This window comes from Diachasma alloeum, unplaced genomic scaffold, assembly GCF_001412515.2.
Source record: "Diachasma alloeum isolate Michigan unplaced genomic scaffold, Dall2.0 Dall_scaffold_00300, whole genome shotgun sequence".
Taxonomy (NCBI): Eukaryota; Metazoa; Arthropoda; class Insecta; order Hymenoptera; family Braconidae; genus Diachasma; species Diachasma alloeum.
Window position 1 is genome coordinate 137164 of NW_021680439.1, and position 26113 is coordinate 163276.

General features: G+C 35.0%; 1 protein-coding gene across 1 annotated transcript in view; it reads right to left on the reverse strand.

Moving 5' to 3' along the window:
- Positions 1-21175, reverse strand: part of LOC107039466 (inhibitory POU protein) — a 65800-nt gene extending 44625 nt beyond the window's left edge. The window contains exon 1 of the mRNA XM_015259081.1: positions 20941-21175. Within this exon, the coding sequence (XP_015114567.1) occupies positions 20941-21108 (168 nt within the window). The 5' untranslated portion in view covers positions 21109-21175. The remainder of the gene's footprint in view (positions 1-20940) is intronic.
- Positions 21176-26113: the final 4938 nt, after the last annotated feature.

A 26113-nucleotide genomic window follows, 5' to 3' on the forward strand; every position in this document is an offset into this window, starting at 1 on the left:
ATTATTCCGGGACAATTGATGAAAAATCAGGACAATTTAGAGATATTTCTCCTTGAATTCCAGATTTCTCTGAATTTTCAGGGAATTTGACAGTGAATATTCACCTTCTCTTGAAAATTCATGTAAATTGTAGAATTTTCGTCTTTCTGCCGCTAAAAAATTGGGACTTTACTTGAATTGTCAGAGAAACTTGAAATTCCACTGACTTTTTCCCCTTAAGTCGAATTCAAGGCCTTTTTCTGGAAAATTCAGCCAAATTTTCGCTCGATGAAAATTGAATATGATGTAGAAGTGTTCCAAATATTCCTTAAAACGTTATTAAAAAATTTGTTTTTCAAAGTTCTGGGAAACCAAAATTATAACTCACTAAATATCAATTTTATCAAAGAAGTGCAAAAGAATTTTTTTATTCAAAACAGGTGTAAATTTCGGTGGAAAAAATTGAGACTCAAAAAAGTTGAATTTACAATGAATTAATCAGTAAACCAATTTAAAAGTTGACAACAAATTATCAGAGCATGGTGCGAAAAATTCGAAAAAAATATATGTTTTATATAGAGTGGGGATATAGTTATAGTTTTTGTTATATTATATAACTATTAGATAACTAAAATATAACCAGAATACGGTACAATTGGTATTCCCCAAACTCTATTAGTAGTTCCTGAGATTGAGTTCACTTTCTAGACCATATTTCGTTGTCCAAAAAATTGAAATTTATACTAATACATCATCTCTGAAAAGTCCTTCATAAAAGGTGCCAATAATCCGAACGGCTGGAGATTAAACTCATAATAACTCCTAGATACCACACGGACAGTGGATTATTATATTCAGGTCGTTTCGACAGTGGAAAACTTTCCGGGCGACAGTTGAGAGGAAAAGCTCGTGGAACAGAGACGAGGAGAATACGGCGCATATGACTGGCCAAAAATAAATTATTGAATTATTGAACCGTCCACCCATCGGGAGTCGGGAAAAAAGTGAAATTTTGTGGGACGAATTCATTTTACCAGGGAGACGGCGGCAAAGTTTTTCGCTGGATGAAAGAATTATGAGGATTAATAATCCTAGTTAATTTCATTATTTCACTCACTGAGTTATTTCTAACTGAATGTGAAGTGTAACTATTTGGATTTTTCATCGGGAGATCAAATTTGTCGGTTGTATGACGCGGAAAAAATTTACAAACAATCTCGATATAATTAGTCGCACGTACGACAATTTAAGAAATGTGGTCATTTTTATATTTAAGGGATTTTTGATAAGAATGGATTATTTCATTGAATTATGTTTCCCTCCTCGATTACTTTTCGTACAGTAAAATTTGCAACGATTTTCTACACTGAGTGAAAAACTACAAAGTTCTCAAACAAGTCTTACTTGTGCCAAACATGCAGAGAGTGCGCCGGAACGAAAAATTTTTGTCGCAAAAATAGATTTAGTAGTTCAAAAAAAATTGTATTCTCTGTACACGCAATAAATGTCATTTCTAGGAATACTCCTTCGTTATTCGATACTCCCATACGTATTTTGCTCCCGAAAAATCTTTGTTTTTTGTTTTCGTTTGTAGTTTTTCGTTTCGACTGTCTAATAATCACAGACAAGAGATGAACCCTTAATTGAAACAATAATAATGATATGATAGAAATCTTGTAACTTAGGGATAAAATATTTGTTGATAAATTTTCCTCTATATGAGATATTTCCATCCTGAAAAGGCACCGTCTAGTGTGAATAATCCGCCTCTTGAGCCAAATATTTCGTTGCTGTCGAAAGCAGAGTAATTACTCATGTTTGAGACTTTCAAATTCGAACCAAACGCACTATTTTTTGGCAATTTTTAACTAGCTATTTTGTTGGCCCAAACAAGACTTGATTGACAACGTGTTTGGTTTTCTCTCAGTGTAGGTGATTTTTATCACAGTTTTCTCTCCGTGCCCGCGTGTTCTGACTGAATTATTCTAGTGATATCCCGGTTAGAAAGTTTTACGGTTTTCCAAGGATTTACCCGAGCCGAATATTTCGTTGTGGTTTAACCTCTGGAAGACATGTCAAACCCTTTCAAACCTTCACTATTAAAAATTTTGGTCTGAATTTTCCGTGCCAAATCCCGAAAATTTTTATCGTGTTGCAATTCCACTGAAATTTCAGCAAATCTTGTCATTGAAAATTGAAAATTTCGTGGAAAAATCCAACAGAATTGTAAATTTCCGTTCCATTTTTCCCTGAAAGTGAATAGAAAACCGGAAAATTGTGGTAAATATATTCTTGAATTTTTAGGACAGTGACACTGAATGCGATTTAGGTGGAAAAAATCATGAAATTTCGGATTTCACTAAAAATTCAATACAATTTGACACTGAATATTCATATTAGATTGGAAATTCAAATAAATTAAGGAATTCTCGTCTTTATGCCCCTTAAAATTCTGGAATTTTACTGGATTTCCAGTGATACTTCAAACTTCATAATTTTTTTCCCCCTAAATCGCATTCAGTGTCACTGTCCTGAACATTGGTAGTCAACTGTCCATGATATTTCAATTTCGATCATGTTTTTTTCGAATACTAAGTTGTCTTCCCACCGTGGGGACTACTTTTTTACTCTGTGAAGACCTGTAAGAACCTATAAAATTCTCCAGTGCTTCTCCTCTGCACGGACAGAAATTTTTGATAAAAATTATCCTACCGTTCTATAAAAGTGTATCATGAGTCATCGTTTCCTCATTTGTATCCCGAAATTTAGTAAGAATTAATATATGATGATCAAATTCTATTCTACGTTGGAGAAATTTTATCCTGACGCATCATAAATTTTACCCTTCCAGTCCAATGATTTTTATGTAGATAACAACGAAAATTCTAGAACGGTTGGTAAATTTTACCCTGCCGGTGCAGTAATTTTTACTCTACCGGCACGATAATTTTTATTGTTATCCGGATAAAATTTCCTTAACATGGGATAAAATTCGATCATTATATGTTAATTTTTACGAAATTTCGGGATAGAAATGAGGAAACGATAACTCATGATACACTTTTGCAGAACGGTAGGATAATTTTTATCAAAAATTTCTCTCCGTGAAACCTATCCCTCTTTCTAGATAATTCGCTCCAATTTGTCCATAAAAAATCAGTAAATTCTGTAGTTTCGATTGGTGATATTTTTCTTCATTAAAAATTATTGTTTACTTAATTATAAACGAATTTTGATATTGACGTGAATACATGTCTTTTCCCTAAATCCTTGAAAAACCCAGAAACCTCCGAAATGGGACATAACTAGAACAATTTAGACGACATCTCCTGGACTTTTCATGCCAAAATATTCGACTCGGGTTAACAAGTCAATTCTTCGTTTCGTTTCATCACTTAATAATTGAATTAATCTGCTCCGCAAGTGAATTAAAATAGTTCTACCCCAATTCCCCGAAAATGTGAAAATAATTATAACTTCAGTTGAGTGAAAATTCCCCATCGGTTCATATGTTTTATTGGAAAATTGCCCCGACCTCCCTCAGTGTCGCCGGAGAAACCTGTACATATGTTCTTTTTACCTCTAGTTCATTATTTTTCATGTTGAAGAGGGATCGTAAGTACCATTGTGATTATACACTTGGGTTTATTTCCGGTATAACCTACCAGCCAACCCCCGTTGTTCGAAGTAACCACCGAGAGGGATGGAGTAAGTATAGAGGTAAAAAAGATAAAGCGGGGCTTACACTCTGGGGGCATTATGGGGACCGTAATAAAAATAATGATAAGAGCGTTAAACCGCACCGAGGCATGGCCGGAAGTTGCTTTTTCATGTATTTTCGACTCTTGCTCTTTATTTCACGCATATTGTCTTTTTAATGCCGGGGAGAAACAAGTGAAAATACACTGAGAGAAAAATCTGAAGTTCGATTTACAATAAGAAAATAGTTGAGGCATTTTGGTGAACGATACGACTTTTTTTTGTTTTTTTTTGTATTTGGGGAAATAGTTATTTTCATCACAAGGTCCACAAAGTATTTTCTGACGAATGTGGCTTTGGCGGCCGAGCCGAAGGCGAGGCGTATAATCACATTCGTCAGAAAATACTTTTGGACCGTGTGATGAATGCAATTTTTCGTCAGAAGGCCCGTAAACCGCGATCAAACCGAGCGAAGCGAGGTTAGAATCGCCGTTTACCGGGTCTTCTCACGAAAATATCTATCATTTATAATAGCTACCATTTATAAAGATTTCTGGAAATCATCGGAAATCAACAGAAATCATAAAGAAATCGGGTAATTTTCGAAATCATTAGAAATCATCGATAAGTGTAAAATCCAAATTGATTTTGTAGTTTGAAGTCTACAATTTTTGTTATGATATCGGTGCGTTCGAAATCATCCAATCCCGAAATATGACGCTATGAAGTTTTTGATATCCTTACGTATTGTAACGTCATGTTTCTTGAAATCAAGAAATCATTAGAATCTACGAGAAATCATGAAAATCTCAATAAATCAAAAGAAACTATAATCTATACCTGCCTATAACCTACTAGAAACTATACTACCTATAATCTGACAATTAGAGAATATGAAAATATAACGATTACAATGCTTTCATTCGGCATAAAAAAAATCTTGAAAATTGCACAGAGAGAAATTTTTTAGAGAAATTCTAGTGCCAGCACGGGAAAAGAGGCGCAACGTGACGGCCAGGAAAAAATTCAAGTACTGGCACTAGAAATTTTATTGGGGAAAACGTGAATTTTTCCCCGTATTTCTGTGATTATTTTTCTCACTCGGATTTCAGCCAATCCGAGGGCAGTATTTGAGGCTGTCAAACAGTTTTATCTCGGAAATTTCCAAAAAAATTCCGACGGAAATTCACCAGTGGCTTTTCAAATGTTTCTCATCTTTCAACGCATTTCACGTTAAATATTCTGTGTGACAGATAAACAAAAAAGTGGGTTGTAAATGTATGGCTGTGTAAATGTATCCGGATGCTGTTCACTGCACTCTGCTTGGCCGAAATCCGACTGGAAAAATAATCCGTCAAATACCATTCGTGCTTCAAAATTAATCGGATATTTTTGAAACACTAGTGGTATTACTACTAAAAATTTTACAGAAATCTCCAGAAATTTTACCGGAAATACCAAGAAATTTTACCTTAACAGCACTAGAATTTTTCACAGCCGGTGGATTGCGATTTTTTCAAGGGTAGTCGGACAGTTTTTCCCCGGACAAAATTTCCCGGATAAAATCTTCCTGAAAAAAATTTCCCTGGACAAAATCTCCCCGGACAATTGCTTTTTGCGAAATTTCCCCGAAAAAATTCCTTTCAACGAGTCTTCTGAGGGATAAATTTTCCGCAAATAACAATCCGTATGAATTTAATTCTTTTGTAATTTCATTGAGGCTAAAGACTTGACAATTTCATGTGTTCTATTGTGCGATTCAGTAATAAAAACCCCTTTAATTGAGCATTATCGTTATATTTATTTTGGCCGGATCCGGTTTCCTAATCGCAAATTCCTTTTTCAGGGAGATTTTATCCGGGGAAATTCTTTTTCGGGGAGATTTTGTCCGAGATATTTTGTCCGGGATATTTTGTTCTAGAATCTTTTTCAAGTACTCGTACTAGAATTTTTCTAAAAAATTTCTCTCCGTGTATGACACTAACTAGTAGCAAAAATTTCAGATGTTTACTGCCACCTCCGACTCATTTTCCTTAGATGGGTGGTGCACCAGCTCCAGCTCCCCTATTAATTATCTGACGCACAATCTTGGAATGAATACCACGGATTTCTAAATGGTGAATGAATGATGTTATTTATTACAACATGATACTGATTGTGTTCTTGAGGGGAAGAAAAGTCGATGTTTCCTCCTCATGCGAGAATGAGGGGCGTCTGGTTCTCTGGTCACTTCAGGTTTCAAAAATGTCTATTTTTACCCCAAAATGACGGACGAAATTCAGATATAATTGTAGAGAATATAAATGGTAATTATGAGGTTTTACTGTGCGTGACCAGTGCCACTCGAGTCTTCTTTCTCCGGCTACTCTTTTTCCAACCACTTACGTGACGCTATAACCCCTCTTTCAGTGTGTCTTTTTACCCCTCGTCAACCAGCCTCGTACTCGATTTGTCGGTAAGAGACAGTCTAATAATGTTTCGGGGGCTAATTCGGCGAGGGGGTGGGGAGGGACACACACGCGATGAGTTATTGTTCGACATAAAAAGTATATTTTCATGAGAATAACGACCAGTGAGGCCCATAATAGGTGTCGTATTCCGATCTAATGAACATTTCAAAACGAATGATTTTAATGATGAGGACCTGAAGGGAAATGCGGACTAGTCGCAATTTTCAAGCTACAGTGAGAGAGACAATTACTTTTGACAAAGATAATTTCCTTCGTACAAGAAAATATTCCCTTGTCAAATTCTAGAATCGTACACGGAGAGAAATGTTCAGTGAAAATTACGGAACTCACAATTCGCTCACCGATTACGGAATCGACTCAGAAAATTTAAGTGACGGTACACGGAGAGAAATGTTCAGTGAAAATTACGGAACTCACAATTCGCTCACCGATTACGGAATCGACTCAGAAAATTTAAGTGACGGTACACGGAGAGAAATGTTCAGTGAAAATTACGGAACTCACAATTCGCTCACCGATTACGGAATCGACTCAGAAAATTTAAGTGACGGTACACGGAGAGAAATGTTCAGTGAAAATTACGGAACTCACAATTCGCTCACCGATTACGGAATCGACTCAGAAAACTTAAGTGACGGTACACGGAGAGAAATATTCAAAAAAAATTACAAGAAAAAAGACGTAAAAATTACTTTTCGGAACGTAATCTGGGAGCGAAGTAATAGTACATTATATCATCAGGCGATGAACGTATTATGATCACATGAGTCAGATGATACTTTTATCGCTGTGTGACACACCATATTTAATGCCATTGGGCCCGAAAACCGCGATCTAATCGAGCTGAAGGCGAGGGCATGCGGGTGAGGGTCCTTTATTTTACCTCAAGTGGTTAGAGCCGTATTTTCCTATGATTTTCTTAAAAAATAGTCTCTTATTTGACTAGGATGTTTCGATCAGTGACAACCCTTTACATTCGAAAATATTTCCCTTTCCATGGCATGGCCAGGGTTCAACCAACGCAATGCTGGCAATTTCATATAACACACCATTTCGGGGCACGCAGAGACAACTTATTTATAACAAAAGTTTGACAATGACTATAATTTTCATATTGGATATCGAATTTTCATAGATTTTTCAGGATTTCTTTTAGATTTGCTCTAGATTTTAATCGTCTCCCTAATCTTGAGCAGTTTATTTTCTCATAAGACTCTGCATTTTTTTGCAGTCCTAAATTAATTATTAACAACAATATTAGACTGCCGATTGCGTATTCAGTCAACCAGAATGTTCCTATTCATATTAAATTTGATTTATACGGAGAGAAATATTCAGTAAAAATGATGAAACAATTCACTTAATTCGCAATGGAGAATCGTTTTCCGGCAATTTTTATAGGAATGGAAGACAAGAAATCTGAAACGTTCAGAGAATTTTTAGGTTCATCACCGAACAAAGTACGAAATTGTCACGTAATTTTTCCCGAAGAAGTAAAATATGACAGAAACTTCCCGAATTATTATACCTCCAAAATTAAAAATTTTTGAACGTTCAACAATTTTTATGAAGCTGGTGAGTTATTTCTACGTTCCGTAACGTAAAATTTCTCAAGCGTTGGGGAAAAATTACGGAATGACTTGGTGTCCCCACTGCGGTGCGTCATCAGACGGGTGGTTAATTTTTACGGAACAAATTGTAGAATTTACGTGACGATTCGTACAATTCAGTAACGAAGCGGTAAAACGGTTCAAGTCGACTTAGCTCTCTACTGATTTTTTGAGGAATATCTCCGAATCTAAGGGAGTTAGCGAAATTTTTATGATGAGCTTTTTCATAGATCTCAATTCGCTCTACAGACAAGGTTATAACGAAAATTTTACTATTTGCCTTACATTCCGAAATATTCATTGAAAACTGACCAAAAGCTAAAATCGACTTAAACCGTTTTACCGCTTCGCTACTGAATTTCAGTTCCGACTCACACTTTTTATTGAATTTTACTTCGCTCGCGGATTACGTTGCAAAAAGTAATTTTTACGTTTTTTTCTGGTAATTTTTATTGGAATTTTTCTATCCGTGTAGAATTTATTCCAAATTTTAATCTTCAAAATTCGAATCATGTTCACACTATTTTAAACAGTAAATTTTCAAATGTGGCGGGTATCGTCCTGCATTCGATTTCTCATCTTGAAAATTACTGTGTTCTCACAGTGAAAAATAATTTCACATTCATTCCGTGTAGAATTTTTCAGCAGAATTTCCTCTGTGTACTTGTTAATAAAAATGAAGAAATAGAAATACACAATGAAAACGTGATATTCTCAGCGAATGAAGGAGTGAAAGATCTCAAATTAAATTGAACTTGTCACCTTCGAATAAACGGTTCTGATAGAGCATTAAAACATGATGAGTGAAATATGATATGTTCGCTAATTCTGGAATCCTTTCGAAGGAGAGATATTCTGGACTAAAATCTCAGAATATAATTTTCCTATTGAAAGAGGTCTTTTTATGTTTTTGTAATTGAAATAATCTTGACACGTTCACTCTGTTATACATTCTTAGTAATTTCATTGATGGCCACATTTGAATTTCCAATGTGAATAATTTAAAACCAATTCAAGATTGAATTTTTCTCTAAATTTCGTTGATAGTTAATGAACCTATTCGTTTAAGTGTTTCGAGATATATTTATTAATAAATATACAGTCCATTTGTAAAAGCCTGGGCTATGAAGAAATATTATTTGTCATAATTAACTGAACGCCTTGTTACAGTTCAGTAGCGAAGTCGATTTTGACTATTGGCCAGTTTTCAATGAATATCTCGGAATCTAAGGGAAATAGCAAAATTTTTGTTATAACCTTTTTTGTAGAGCTGATTGAGAGCTATAACAAATGTAATTACGAAAATTTCGCTATCTCCTTTAGATTCGGAAGTATTCCTCAAAAACTCAACTAGGAGATAAGTGTACCACTTCGCTACTGAATTTATGATTTGTTGACTATCAACAAATGGTCTACTTGGTTCAACTTATTTCTTCCAACTATATCATTTGTTAACTACGAATAAATATTCATTTGGCTTTATTCAACTCTCCCATTTGTTAATAATTAATGAACGTTGTTCATAATAAATGAATAGTTCTGTCAGTGACGCCAGGTGATCATTGATATTCCAATCCTCGATTGTATTACAACCCCGAGACTTTTAAAATTATTGAATATTTCTCGAAAGTTTCGTTATAAACAAATGAAAGTGTCGAATTTTGCAAGTTAAAATTTGTTTCCAAAACTTAAGGGGAGACTACTATAAGTTTTAAAAGTCGCGAACGATTGGAGTGAGATTTCTTACGCATTGACGATCGACTATATATATCTAAAAACGAATAATTAGTGCAAACACATTCATTGTTTATTGTTCGTTTGCCCCGCACATGCTTAAAACCTTAAAAATATTCCGGAGCCTCCAATTTTTGAGCTACAGAGGTTTTTTTTCCTCAAAATCTAAAAAAAAAATTGTGCAATAATAATTACGAATTAGTTTTTCAAAATTTGACTCCTCCGCAGCTAATTTCGTTTTGTTTAAAATAAAAATTTGCGCCATTCATGTAAAATTGGCAGAAAAATTATCCTTAAAATATTTAAAATAGTTTCTCGATTCTTTCAGAAACATTTTTCGGGCTATTTGACATGAATGATGCAATTTTTTATTTAAAAAAAAAACAAAATTAGCTGTGCAGGAGTTGAATGTCAATAAATTAATTCCTTGTTATTATACACATTTTTTCAAAAATTAAAAAAAAAGACACCTCGGTAGCTCAAAAATTGGAGACCCTGAACTATTTTTAACATTTTCAGCGTCTGCGGAGCAAACAAACAATAAACAATTAAATTTTTTGCACTAATTATTCATTTTTGGATATATATAATTGATATTCAATGTATGAGAAATCGCGTAATAGCCCACGATTTTTTAAATTCATAATAGTCTCCACTTAAAATACTCTTTTCTTTGCAGAGAAGATTGAAGAAAATATCCGATTTATTTTGAAGTTCAAGGGAAATTCGGAGGATAATTTCCTCAATTCTGATTTTGGTCGAATATACTGAGAAGACAAGAATTTTTGAGAATTCCGCCTTTACTTTTATCAAGAAATTCATGGCTTGAAAATTACCATTCGCACAATAATTCACACTACAAAAATCTTACGCCACGAGACTTTAGACTTGTCCCAAAGACGAAGGCAATTGGCTCGTATGAAGACAACGAGTTCTCCAATTAATTCAAGTGGTTTTTACATTGAAATATTTTAGAACTGAGGCTAAAAACTATTAAATGAATTAATTCAATTGTACTTGGTTTGCACACGGAGAAATTTTTAATAAAAATTACCCTACCGTTCTATAAAAGTGTATGATGAGTCATCGTTTCCTCGTTTCTATCCCGAAAGTTAGTAAATNCACGGAGAAATTTTTAATAAAAATTACCCTACCGTTCTATAAAAGTGTATGATGAGTCATCGTTTCCTCGTTTCTATCCCGAAATTTAGTAAATTTAATATATGATGATCAAATTTTATTCTACGTTAGAGAAATTTTATCTTGACGCGTAATAAATTTTACCCTTTCAGTCCAGTAATTTTTATGTAGATAACAACGATAATTCTAGAAGGGTTTGTAAATTTTACCCTACCGGTACAGTAATTTTTACTCTACCGGCACGGTAATTTTTATTTTTATCAGGATAAAATTTCTCTAACGAAGAATAAAATTTGATCATCACATATTAATTTTTACTAAATTTCGGGATAGAAATGAGGAAACGATGACTCATCATACACTTTTACAGAACGGTAGGATAATTTTTATCAAAAATTTCTTTCCGTGTGAGAAATCGCTTTCTTGTCATCAAGAAATTGTCCTCGTCTTTAGGGCAAGTGCAAAATTTCTTCATGAAAGTTTTTTTATGTCATTAGGCCCGATAAACCGCGATTCTAACCTCGCTTCGCTGGGTTAGTTCGCGATTTTCGGGCCCAATGACATAAAATATCATATGTCACACGGCGATAAAAGCCACATTTGCCAGATAATACTTTTATCGCCTGATGACAATATCTTAGTGCAAGATATTTGGTCCTGCAAATTTTCAATCCGCGAATTTCTTGATATAAATAAAGCTGTCCTTCGCAGAAAACTTCGTTTTTCTCAGTATAATGTTAGCACGGGAAAAGGGTCGTGAAGTGCCAACTGGGAAAAAATTTCAGTGCGGTCACTGAAAATTTTATTGGGCAGTACGAGAATTTTTCTCGCATCGCCATGAAATTTTCAAGGAAATACCCAGAAATTTTACCGAAACGACACCCGAATTTTTAATAGCCGGTAGAATGTGATTTTTCCAGTACAAGAACCAGACTTCAATCAACGAATTTCTCTCTGTGTATGCAAAAGTAGACGTTCACCGAAATTATAATCAATTTCTTCAGACTTTGAACAAGAACAATTCCCCCGTGTGCAACAACATAATTTTTCTCTCCTCCTTGGCGTGCATTCCTCTCCTTTCGTGTGTATGCCAAAGCCATTATTTTCAATTCGACCAAATTAACGCTACTATTCTTCGCGTCTCTGTGAAGGACAATAAATAAGGGCAAAGCGAGTAGTAAATATAAATCAGGAGTGATTGGATGTAAGTGGGGAGCGTTATGTGTCCCCAGTGCCCCGTGTGCGGGGACGAACGTGGGTATTTCTATGCCCTCAGAGTCACTACTAGAGGAGATAGCTAGTTTTACTACGCTGTGGATGCCCCTACCCCATTCCCCTGTTTTCGGTGGATCAATTTTTCTTATTCTGGTGTAAGTAGTGAACACGAGGTTTACACACGAGTGATAGATTTTTGCCGGTAAAATGAGAGAATCGCACGAAGAGAAATATTCAATAAAAATTACGTATCTTCCGTACACTGACAACAACAAAGGTTTTTGAGAAATACGTCTTTACTTATATCAAGAAACTTCTGACTTGAAAGTTTTAAGAGTAAAATATCTTGCAGTACGAAATTAAAAACTTTTGTCAAGTAATTTTGTATTTGTCCGAAATACGAGGACAACTTCTTGATGACAATAAAGCGATTTCTGCAGCCAAGTAAAATTGAATTAATTCATTTAATAATTTTTTTGTTGTTGATATGAAAAAATTGTCCTCATCTTTCGGACAAGTGTAAAATTTCTTGCCGTAAGATTTTGTTTTCTTAGTGTGAGATATTGTGGCTTGGTAATTTTCAAGCCACGAATTTCTTGATATAAGTAGGGAAGTACTTCTCAAAAAACACTTATTTTCTCAGTGTATGAAAAAATAGTATAGAAATTTTCTATACGAATTGTGTATAGAAATTCTATAGGATTTCCGTATGTGATATTCGGATATTTCTATACGAATTATTTCTATACATAAATTTTAACCCGCTTTACCCCTTCGCTACTGAAATGATGGGTGAAAATTCGAGAAGAAATAATCAACTAATTCCTCGCAAACTTGAAAAAATGGAAAACTCTAACTCAAAAAGAAATTTGAGTTTAAAGCATATCAAAACGACGCGTTTTTTTCTATCTTTCTATTACCTTTTGATATATTTCTATGAAAAACAAATCTACGAAACGTTCATCTTTTGGAGATCTGACGTATTTCTTGCGGCTAAAATTGGTGAACAAATTAATTTCGTTCAATATTATTTTCAAGAATACGATTGCTTTAATGAAAACAAATGTCTTTTTCGTTACATGATTAGAATTTTTTAATGTTGTCCGTTGTAAAAGTTTTTTTTAATGGAATTGGGATCATGAATTTGTCCAAATCACCCATTCAATTTGGTTCGTTAATGCCCTCCAATAACTGTCTCCTTTATGACATTTTTTCCCCCAACACCTGACATCACTTACAACCGGGTGACATCAGGGCCCGTCAACCGGTGTTGTACATGTTCTGGTATCGATTATGCAATCTCACGAGTACGGTTGGCCTCGTAGTACACCTGATGACACCCTCCTCTGCTCGAAACGCAAAGTGGTACCAGGGCTACTCTCGGTCAGCTCATCGCTGACATTAATTGCTATTTCCTCGATCCATGTGAGCTTATGTATCGGTGGTACATGTGTTACTTTCCCAGATTTTTTTTCCTTCGTTTCTTTTTTTTCCCTTTAACTTTCAACTTTCAACTTCAGGTGAATATTCAGGAATTTAATGAAGAATTCATGAGTTCGGGGGAAGTGGAGGGAACAAATGGGTGGAATTGTTTAATGCAACGATTTTTTTTTCAATTCGATTTTTCAATTCCATTTCGTTTATCAATCAAACCGTTCTTTCTTATTTATTTATAAATATGTCTTTTTGAATTAATGACTTTTTTTCGTGACAAATACTAACGGTTGAGGGGGAAAATTGATAATTTCTGTTGAAAGGAGTAGATGAAGGACATCAACTGATGAAGATAATTATAGTGATGCTACTGAGAATTAATTAATAGTACACCACGGAAAAAAAACCTGAATTGAGTATAAAATATACTTGATTCAAAATGAATATTTAGTGTTAAATAAATATTCATGCTGAATTTCCAATTAATTAAAAATTCACGATTATATTTACCGAAAATTTCCCGATTTCGATTTAGTTTCAGGGAATAATTAAACTTACATTTGCAAATCTCATTGATTTTCCCATGAGATTCCGAATTTTCAATGATTAAATTCCTTGAAATTTTAGTGGAAAAAATGATGTGGTTTAATATGTGATAAAAATTTCCTGAAAGTGTATCGAAAATTTAAAGCCAAAAAATTTTCAAGTGTACAAACAAATCGAGTTATGATGAAATTTAAAAATTCATAACTGTAAAATGAAATATCTGCATGAGACAAGAAATTTTCGTATTGCCGTAAAAACTAGAATATTGCTCATAACGGCGATTAGAGATTGTCTTAGATAGAAATCCCTTTTTTTGATTCAAAAACTTATTTTCCTACTTATGTGATCTGTTAAACGACGTTACATAAAAAAAAACACGGGACTCATTTGTCTCATTGAAAAAATAAAACAGAGCGGTCTCATTTTGCCCCGACCTCCCCTATAAACTATACTTGAATCATGTATATTTTCTAAAAAAATACTATATATTCCTATAAAATATATATTTCTATAAAATATACATATTGAGAATAATTCCGGTTCCCCTCCTACCTCATCCAAATCCCATCCTATCATTTCCTAAAACGTCACAAAGATGTGGAACGCGATATAAATTCCCTTCTTTAAAGTCAAAATGGATTTCTATAAAATATACTTGAATCAATTTAGGAAAAAAATTGGATTTTTGGAAAATTTTTAGCAGTGTAGATTTCATTACGCCAAAGTTGGAAATGGAAATTTCCAAATTTCTATTGGAGAACTTTGTCCGAAACTCCTGTCTGGTTTACAAAGAAAGGATTTCCTCCCACCCTACAAGATTAATTTCTTTTTAAACACGGAGAAAATTTTTTTAGAAAAATTCTAATACGAGTACTAGAAAACTCACAATCCACCGACTGTGAAAAATTCTAGTGCTGTTAAGGTAAAATTTCTTGATATTTCTGGTAAAATTTCTGGGGATTTTTGTGAAATTTTCACAGAAATACGCGGAAAAATTCACGTTTTCCCCAATAAAATTTCTAGTGCCGGCACTGAAATTTTTTCCTGGCCATCACTTTGCGCCCCTTTTCCCGTGCTAACACTAGAATTTTTCTAAAGAATTTCTCTCCGTGAGCACACTAGAAAAACATTACAACTTATAGGCGCCTTTTTAGCTTCCTCCCGACTAATTATTCAAGACTCAATCAAATTATCTAACAATGAAGAATGTATTATATGATACTGGATTAATCTGAATACGATATAATTTTTTTAAGAAGAATAAACCAACAGTTTTGGATGCTAAAATAAAAAAAAAATTGGAGACCTTTTTTGTCTCTGTGAAATTCCCCTACACTGTTAAAAAATTATCACTGAAGTTTCCAGGCTTTAGTCTTGAAATATGAAACAAGTGACGATTTCATTGAAATTTCAGGGAATTTTAACATTGAATTCATGATTTTCGTGGAAAATTCATGAAAATTTTAAATTTCAGTTGAATTATTCCATGAAAATTATAGAAATTAGGAAAATTCGGACAACAATGTCCTTGAATTTTCAATTTTTTGAAATTTCAGAGTAATTTCTTGCTGAATTATCACGTTTACATTGAAAATTCATGGAAATTTCGTAATCTTCGTGGTTCTTCCACTGAAAAATCAGGAATTTCCTTGAATTTGTAGGGAAACTTGAAGTTTTATAGACTTTTTTCCGTTAAATTGAATTCACTGTCATTTTCTGGAAAACTCAGTTAAACTTTTTTAACAGTGTATGGATTCTCCTCTAATTCTCTTCATCCGAAAGATATTCACGGAACAATCAGTCCATCACGTTTTTAATCCCGAGAATCAAGCAATCGACCGGTAAAATCGCACCATAAAGTGGGCAAAATAATTACCACGTGGCAGATGACATATTTGGTCTTTTGCTATTCCAGACTCGTTTGAACGAGCGGAAATAGCCCGTAAAATCGAAATGTTATAATTTCATTGGGATTTCACAACGCCTTGAATAATTACACACCGCTAGGGGGACAGCCTCCATAAATAATCAGCCTGGCCGCTGCATTAATTTCCATGCATAACGATTATAACTCTCTCACCCCATTCTCGACAAACTACTGTGGGTCTCCGTGGACATCTCTCTGGTAATATGCACAGACGAAAGGGTAAACTATCTTCGATGAGCTAATCCTCTTTTTGTAGACTAATGAATCAATAGTTTGGTGAAACAATTCAAGTCAAATATATATTTCATGAGCAATTCTAGGAGGAAACACGAGGATACTATGAGAATTTCTTTAGTAGCTGAAGAAATTCTTTAAGAATAATGTTTGTTGAATTCTCAATATAATTAACAATGTTAACGAGACCAATTCTGTATCGATTTAACCCTTAAGTGATCGCATCATGAGGGAATCCCCGTCGTTTTCAATTTTTTTTTTCACACAAAAACTTGGTGAATAAAAAATCCATAAAAATTTGTATTCTTACTTTCAAATACAGTAGAGGCGTCGTACACTGAGATAAAAATATAATTCTTCTGACTATATTCCATCACCATCGAATTATAGTCAAAAAGTCCTCAACAATTTTTCATGGGTTACGGTAACTATGGCCGGAGAAGTAATTACTACAGTGGAATGTAGTCATTGCAACTATTTTATAGTTCTCCTCACGATAGATTTGTCGTGGTTACTTTTGAACTTTGGTTAGTTTAACTGCATTTTGATTTGCAAAAATTACGCTTGTGAAGTTACTACAATGTTATGTGCCGTATACAAAAAAAAATCGTATCGTTCACCAAAACTGCCTCAACCATTTTCTTATTGTAAATCGAACTTCAGGTTTTTCTCTCAGTGTATATCTCTGTATGTTTTGAATCCTGTTATGGGCTATGAGTGTTGGATTCGTGTTTCAATAAATAAATAAAAATCAAAATTAATAAAAATCCCATGGTTTGTCCCCCGCCGAATTGAATTCAATCTCATTCTTCTAATTTAAATTATCCATAAATCGTAGAAAAATGGAAAATTACAATAATTGGAGACTATCTTCTCTTTATCATAATTGGGAAATGTGAAAAAAAAAATGGTAAAATAGTATTCGAATATCGAACATTCTTTTTTACTTGTCAATCTCTCATCACAGATTTAAAACTTTCGCTCTCAACTGCTGTGAAAATAAGATGAATAAATGAAAAAGTGAAATAAAGTAGAATCGATCAAGTGAGACGTGTGATTGTTATCGGGTGACGGCACACAGTACCTCCCTGTAATCTCATCTGGGGACTCTCAACGGGTACCGACGGTTTTTATCCTATTACGTCGCATGAATAAACTAAACACACTGGTGGATGCCACAAACACACCGGTCTCAGAAGAAGAGGGGGATGATGTGACGTGGTGGGGGGCGGAGGGTGACGTATTACTCTGCGAACGCTCATCCCTTCCGCTTTCCTTCGCATAAACAAAAAATTTGCCACTCCACATTTTTTATTCATTCATTGGGAGAAAAAAAATCGTGTCGTTGAAAACATGAGATAATACGATGCTTGATCAATTAGAAGAAAAAATTGAATTTGACTGAAAAAAAAAACAGCTGCGAGCATATGACAGCGCGCCATATGACAGTGGACGTGTACTGTTGGAATTTTGTTTTTAATTGAGTAATAATTGACTGTTAGAAAATTAATCTGGAAATTTCAAGTGAAAAAGCTTGAAATTTTTAACAACGACAAAGTTACATGAAATTTCTGTAGAATTCTTTATTGACAAATCAGTTAATTTTTTGAATATTGAAGTAATTCTCGATTTTCAGGTCCCTACGGCACTGAAAAATCTTAAAAATTTTGAAAAGTCAGGCAATAACATCTCTGATTTTTCAATATATTGAAAATTGAATTATATGTGATGTGCAATTTTCACGATGAGTTTGGAAATCCAAGCTTTCATTGAAAAATCAATAATTCTTTAACATGAAAAACTCAATTTTCTTCAATTTTCAAGATGAATGAGAAATTTAGTGAACGTATGCATTTGAAATTGAATTCAAACTCACAATATTGAAAATTCAGATAACATTGTGACTGAAATTTCAATAAATTTCTAACAGTGTTGCAATTTCATTTTCAATAATGTGGATTTGAATCCGATTTAAGATCAAATCGCTGATGGAATCTCTCATTCAGATTGGAAATTCAGGAGAATTGAGTTGTCTAGGCTAGACTACCACTAAAATGTCGGTGAAATCTAGAATTTTCAAATTCACTGCGGAAATTAAACATCACATCCAACTGAATTTTTAGTGGATTGAAAATTCACTGAAAAACTTCCCTGAGTGAAATTGTTGCTTAAATTTTCAACTCATTTAATAATTTTCATTATCACGTGGACCTCAAAATTGAAATTCTATTACAATACGCCAGAATTGAACTGATTTTTCAATAACAAAATACATCAAAATTTCATGTGAATGAGTGATTGGTAGAAATTTCAAGATTTTTTACTTGAAATTTCAGGGGTAATTTTCTAACAGTGTGTCACTGAGTGATATCTTGAACGGGAATACAGATTTTCTGTCCAAATTTCAAGTTGATATCTCGATTCTTGCACAAGCTACGGTGATTACAATATTTTTTATGAAAAAACCTAAAGACGGGAATAACTCAGAACCTTTGTGTGATCGGATATGTATGTTTTGATTAATTTAGATAGAAGACATCGAAACGAATACTTTAAAATAAAAAAAATCGAAATCGGTTCACTAGTTTTGAAGATATTTGCGGAAAACGATTTAAAAGCGAATAGCTTTTCCTCAAAAACTATTAGTTCGAGCCAGCTGAAATCTTGCACAGAGTTAGTCCTCATTAAGATCTATAATCTGACAGAATTTCAGATTTTGTGGAATTACTTTAGTCACTTAATTACTCAATGTTTATTTTTCTGAGGGCTGATTAAAGCTTGAGCTCCACCCCTGATTGAGAATTTTCGAGCCTTGGTTCAGGGCTTGATGAGCATTGTTTGCAAAGTGAAAAAACCTCTAAGGTTGACCGAATAATAGCCCGAAGATAATATAGAAGTTCTTCAACACATCGATTCCTGCTTGAGCTCCACTGAATTAAACATTTACGAAAATCATGTAAATTGTTGCCCATAAGAACTTGAGAAATAATTTTGTAAACACATGCGTATTTGTGTATTTTTTTAACAGAATAATCCACACGGTAGCCCGCTGGCTTGGCGCAGTGGTTACGTTCGTTGCCTCACATGCGAAAGGTTCCGAGTTCAAATCCCGGCTGAGTAGAATGGTGCGATCCAACCACTTAAAGTCTTGATCATCATCGCAGTATACTCTAACCGGGTCGAAGCGATGTAAAATAACGATAAAAAAAATCCACACGGTTTGAATGCTTAAAATAAAAAAAACTGTCCCATTTTTATTCCTATCTTCCTGAAATACCTGGGGTTATGACGCAGGAATCAATGTCAATTGACTCAACAAAACCCCATTACTCATTTTTATATTTGCTCCACCCATGCAGTCCCTCTGCATTTTTCACGGAAATAAAATCCCCGGCATGACAATTTGAAAATTAGTTTCCAACCCGTCGTAGGACTTTTCCTGCATTATTGATAGCAGTGTCTCATTGTCACCGATGGGTTCAATGGACAGGAATAACTCGTCCTTAATTCCTGATATTCTCGATTTCTAGGGTGACTGTTGGAGAGAATACAGTGAAATTGACCTTTTGACATGGCGAAAACGTCAGGATTGATGAAAGCGATTGAAGAAGAGAAATGTAATGATTCGAATGTAAGGAAAGAAGTATTGACAGTCTGGAATACAATGTTTTCTATTTTCTCTGGTTTCCATTCCATAATTTCGGTCAAAATCAGCTATTCTACACCCAAATTAATATTTTATTTAAATTAAATGAACTTTATTTAATTAAACATAAAAGCGTTCGTACTAAATCTTCTATTCAAACTTAAACATGATTTGTAATGGTGTTTTTATTAACATCATGTGAATGGATTTTCAAACATAAACAAATGTTTTACACTGTTCGGAATATTTTGAAATTTCATGGAAGATATTATGGTAAATCTCTTGAGAGTGCCATTGAATCGAATTTAGGGAAGAAAAAGTTATGAAATTTCAAGTTTTAAGTAGAATTCACGGAAATTGATGAGTTTTCAGTAGAAGTGAGATGAAAATTTCACAAATTGATTGAATTTTTAGTGGAACATGAATATTCAGAAACATAACGGCATGAACTTTCAATTTTTCCCAGAATTTTTCTGATTTTTCTGAATTTTCACAGAATAATTGAACTAAAAGATCAAGTATTTTATTGATTTGCAGATCATTTGAACAGAAAATGGACGGAATATTTGATTTTTCAATGACAAGACTTCCTGAAATTTCAGTGAAACTTGAACACGATAAAAATTTCCGGAATTCGGCACGGAAAATTCAAACGAAAATTTTTAACAGTGTCTAATTTCATTAAACTCGGATACTAAACTATTATGTTGAATACTTATTCATATTGATTCACGGTCCCGACTAAATTCTACCAGAACATGGGTTAAACTTTAGCTGAAACCCGAATAAACCCTGATTAAATCCCGGCTATGCACTGATTAAACCTTGACTATCATTCGAAAACTGGTGCCACCACGATATAAGTCCTAAGAGCATAATATGTACCACAAACAGGGATTTTCTTTCCGAATTGCATTTCGCTTCACGATTACCTTTCCTACACTGATATAAATGGTGGAACGATTCAGTTGCACCAAACGAGGCTTCTTAACTGTTACCGCGATTCGTTAATAGTTAACGAATCGTGGTAATAGTTAAAAACTCTCGTTTGGTTCGATTAAACCGTTCTGTCAGTGTACAATAGAATTTGCCACGATTTCCTACGTAATTTTTATCCAGCTGTTCTCTCCGTGCACAGTTTCCCCGTGAAAACGTAAAATTTGTCCATCAAAGATGTCGATACGTGCACCTCTGACCGCAGCCCCCCACCAACGTTCGTCTCTCACCCCCAAACTCGCGAAATGTTCCTCGCTCCCCTCCGCAAACCCAAACCCAAAGGAAAAAACAAACCAAAAAAGGACTCACCGGTGGATTTGGCATGCACCTTCTCGGCGGTGGCGGTGGTGGCATTTGATCCGGCGCAGCGCGATACGATGGCGGTGAGTATCTTCCAGATGGAAAGCACCCAGGTGCCGATATAGGCGCCCCATGGAGCCCCTTGCTCCCCATCATCTTATCAGGTGAGTACATCATCTTGTCTCTGTCACAGTAAAACTCAAAAACACTTGCCCAAAAATCCCCTCAACCAGCGCGTTCAGTACCCCGTGGATTGGTGTGCCACCAGGCTGCCCACCGGAGCGGCAAGCATGCAGACAGGATGCCCTTGCATCCGCCTGAGAAAATCCTCTCCAAAAATCCCCCAAAAAAACCACAACCGCAATCAGTTAATCCCCCACAACCAAATGTCACAAAAACTGTCACTCTTGGGCCCACGACTCGAGCCCCAGACCCCCCATAAACCCACTCTCATCGTTCATGTTTACATCCGTATTATCCATCACAAATTGATCATCTCACACTAATTAATCAACAATAATCATCACTAATCACTGCTCACTTAAAACTGTCTCCAGACAATCGAAAACCCAAAATCACCGTCTAAATCGAAAAACTCACTGTCAACCGGCCAAATCCAACAACTCCCGACCTTCACAACTGCTGCCAAATTACTCAAAATAATTTAAACAATCGCAGTGTTTACCAATTCCCTCAAACAACTCGGGTACTGGTGCACGAGACAGCGCGACATGTTCTGCGAGACTTCTTCAACCGGCTACCACGACACGTTGCTCTATTCCCTGTTCCGTGCTCCTCTGCTCTATTCTCTTCTGCAGCCCAGAGGAGGGATGAGTAAACTCCGAACCAGTGGAGGGAGGGGGGGGGCTGCTTGATCGNGGGGGGGGGGGGGGCTGCTTGATCGTGGGCTTTTTGAAGCCCTCCAAAATGCGAGAGAGAGAGAGAGAGAGAGAGAGACCAAAAGATTTCGAGTGGTGCACGGCGTGAAACACCAACGACAACAGGATATGCTCGATGCCCGGAGAATATAGGTTTCCCAGCGAATATCACATACCCCCTCTGTTTTCTACGTGAAACCTACCCCCCACCCCCACCCCATCATCCCTCTTCTCCCCCCTCCGCGTGCCCACAGCGTGGTTGGTCGAGAAAGCCCGAAAAGCTGTGCTGAGAGAGAAGGAGTCGAGGGGATGAAAGGGGATGAGGTAGGGATGAGGTAGGCGGAGGGGGAGAGGGGGGAGGCGGCAGGAGAGATGGGGAATAATAGGAAAGAGAGGAAGGAAGAGACGATGGGGTAGACGTCAGGGCTGAAGGGCTGGGGTGGGTTGGAGAGAGATGGGAAACTCGGGATAGGGTTGCGCGGAGGAGGGGGAGGGGAGGGGGTGGGCGGGGCTCGGAGAACGCTTGCGCGGGGGTTGATGTCGGCCATCTTGATAGGGGCAAGGAGGGAGAGGGATTTTGGTGTCTCTGTCTGGAGGGGGGGAGGACGACCGCTACCCGCAACCACTGTCTGACCCTTATAGTTTTTTCGGGGGTGGACACACACTTTGCGGTGCATCTTCGTGGGGTATTTAAGATTTTTATTATTTGAATTGGGTTTTCTTTGGTTCTTCTGTTTTTGGTGGAGAGTGGGAGCTGGAATCGTCTGAATTTGAGTTTTGGGCTTTTTGGTATGGGGAGTATGGACGGTAGGATGCAAAAAGGTTGAAAATGCAATTTTTAGACCTCGGCCATAGGTGTGTGAATTTTCCGTGCTAAATCCCGGAAATTTTAGTCGTATTCAATGACCACTGAAATTTCAGGAAATCTTGTCATTAAAAATCAAATATTCCGTTGACTTTCTGTTTGGATGATCTGAAAATCAATGAAATACTTGATTTTTCAGGTTAATTATTCCGTGAAAAGACATAAAAATCAGGAAAAGGGGAAATTTCGTGTCATTTTGTTTTTGAATATTCATATTCCACTGAAAATTCAATCAAATTGTGAAATTTCCATCTCACTCCCACTGAAAACTCAGGAATTTCCTTTAATTCTACATAAAATTTGAAATTTCGTACACTGTTAGAAAATTACTCCTGAAATTTCAAACACTGAGAAAAAAAAATTTTAATATCTGAAACATATTTTCTTGAGAAGTAAATTATTTTCAATGGCTTAAATCTCAGAATGTGTGGACTTCACGGAACTCAAATAAATATTGCATTATTGGAAGTGCATAATGAAAAAATCATGAAAACAATAAAGACTAGAAGATTGACGATTCTTCTACGCGATTTAAGTAAGTTCATTTGCGACAAAATCATACTTGAGTACAAGAATATTTTAAAGCATGAGACTTTTCTCGGGACATGTGAGTTAAGATGCCTGAGAGAATTAAGCAATTGAAGAAAATTTACTTGTCTCAAGAAAATGTGTTTCCGATATTAGAAAATTTTTTTCTCAGTAAAGAAAAAATATTGAAATTTTTGACAATCACGCATTTACAAGAAATTTTGATATATTTTGTTATCGAAAAACCAGTTGAATTCTGGAGTATTCATATCAATGGCATTGCAATTTTCAGGTCCACGTGATAATGAAAATTATTAAATATTTTGAAAATTGAAGCAACGAGTTCCCTGCATTTTCAATACACTGAAAATTCAGTTGGATGTGATGTTTAATTTTCGTAATGAATTTGAAAATCCTAGATGTCATTTCAATATCAGCGATAATCTAACATGGAAAACCCAAGTATCCTGAATTTCCAACATGAGTGAGGGATTCCATGAACGATTTGACCTTGAATTGAATTCAAATTCACAACATGGAAAATTCAAGTACAACTATTGCTTGATTTTCAAAACAGTTCTAACAGTGTAATCATTTTTCTCCTAAATCCGAGTCAATGTCACTCATGAGAACTACCATAATATCTTCCATGAAAGTTCAAAAAAATTTTCACATTGTTTTTCTTCAATTGTTCGCAAGTGAATGGATGAAACTGAATCTTTTTTTTTTCAATTATAGGTATTGTTGAGCCCTATCCATCGCTATTAATTAAAATTCCATTCATCTATTAGTTTTTTAAATTTTTGAATTTTTTTCGAAAATCGGTTGTCCCACGATAATTAAAAAAAATGTTCTGAATTGATTGAATGATGATTTAAAAAATTTGTTTAGGTATCCTTTTGATTAAATTCGAAGATAAAGGCGATAGCAATAATTGTTATTCTGATTTATTTGAAAATTTGCTAAAATTTAGAATTTTAAAAAAATCAAAATTCCGGGGATATCTTTGAATATCATGCTTCAAATGAATTCAATCATATCTTAAAATGTTTGTTTCAATATCATTGAGTCGAAGTTAAAAGATGATTACGACATCTATATTAGTTGATTTGATTTTTATGATGATTGTTGAAAATTTCGAATTTTTCATGAATTTCCCTGACAATGAGCTTTTTGACGGTTTCTTAAATTCTGATGTTTCAAATTCATTCATGTATAAATAAAATTTTTCTATTAACATTTTATCGAAAGGCTGAGAGGAGAGATAGAACCGTAAAAAAACAATAGGTTGTATAGAAGGAAGAGATAATAAGAATAATGATGATAGTACCATTCAACTAAATTGAAAATTTGACCAAATTAGTTAAAAAGAAATCTTAGTCACTTGAATAAAATGAAATAAACAGTGAACTATACATGATAGAAATAAATGATGTGCAAAATAACCATTCGGAAGCAATTTCCCCTTTTTTTTATTTTTCTTCGAATCTATTGACTATTTTTCTTCGTTGCTTCATTCTCTGTTTGTTCACAAGATATTGTGAAGTCATATGAAGGCTAGGTGCAATGAAGTTTGGCTTGTTTGAGACATTTTGAGGGGAATTTTTGTTGGCTTTTTATATATTTTTTATAAGAGATGGGAAAAAGGAAAAGTAAAAACTGAGAAGCGTGACAGGCTGAGATTTGTGCGCTCGAATTCGCTGGTTGAATTATTAACGTCTCAGCCTGTCCTCCCTCCCACCCCGAGGTTCTCTCTTTCCGGTCGTCTTTTCCACACACAACATTGAAGTGAAAAAAAAATAAATAAAGAAGTCGGTTGTGTGTGATTCTTTTTTACCCCTCGGTTGTGAGGGGCTTTTTTTAGAGACTTTTTTTGCGCTTTAGTGGAGATGGACAAGGGCACGGATAAAGTGTGTGACGATCGATGAAAACGATATATAACCCGTGTGGGCATTTATATTTCATGTCACTGCTCATTCATCCTGTCAACGGGAATACAAATCTTTGTGGTCTTGTTATGCATCGGTTAAGGATCGAGTGGGTCGGTATGCGGATGGAAAGGGTGAATGAAACTTCAGTAATTAATTTTTTTTTTCGGAATGCTGTGGGAGATAACGAGAAGATTAACCCTTATGTGGTTGCATAATTAGGGAGTCCCCGACGTTTTTCCATTTTTCGTTTTTGCACTACAACTTCGTGAGTGAAAAATTCATAAAAATTTGCACAAAAATTTGAGTAAATGAATTTTGAATTTCATAAATTTTACTCTACTCTAGAGATGAGAAAAATTTTGTGAAATTCAAAATTCATTTATTCATGATCTATTGAGAATAGAGTGGAACGGATTCTTAACTTTATCTTCAGGAGTGTAACGAACATTAAAGAAAAAATAGCTAAAATTGTATGAAAACTGCAGCGCGAGGAGCATTTGGAAGTTAAAAACAGGAAGAAATGAGGTTTTTCGTGGTTATACGGGGCAAAATCGATCGGGTTCGCGATTTTCCTTTTCAATAGATCCCAAGGCCTTGTGAAGACTTTTAAATTTCACCGACGTAGCCCCATAATGTCCTTTTCCTACAAATTATTCTAATTTTCGCGTTTATTCATGTCAAATGCATAATCTCGTTTAATAAAACCAAATGTTTTGTTTGAAATAAAAATTTTATCACTTAGAAATTAAATCATTGTGCACGACAAACAGAACAAATTTCTGAACAATCTAGAGAAACCTAAAATAATGCAACGAAACATCGCATGTTTTGACAATTTAATCAGCGTTGTTGCTCCCATCCTTCACCTTAAATTGTGAACATTTAATAATTCTTTATTAAGATTAAATGAATCGGCTATTTGATTCTAATACAGAGGTTATTCAGAATCTCCGTATTAAAAAAATTATTCATTACTTTCG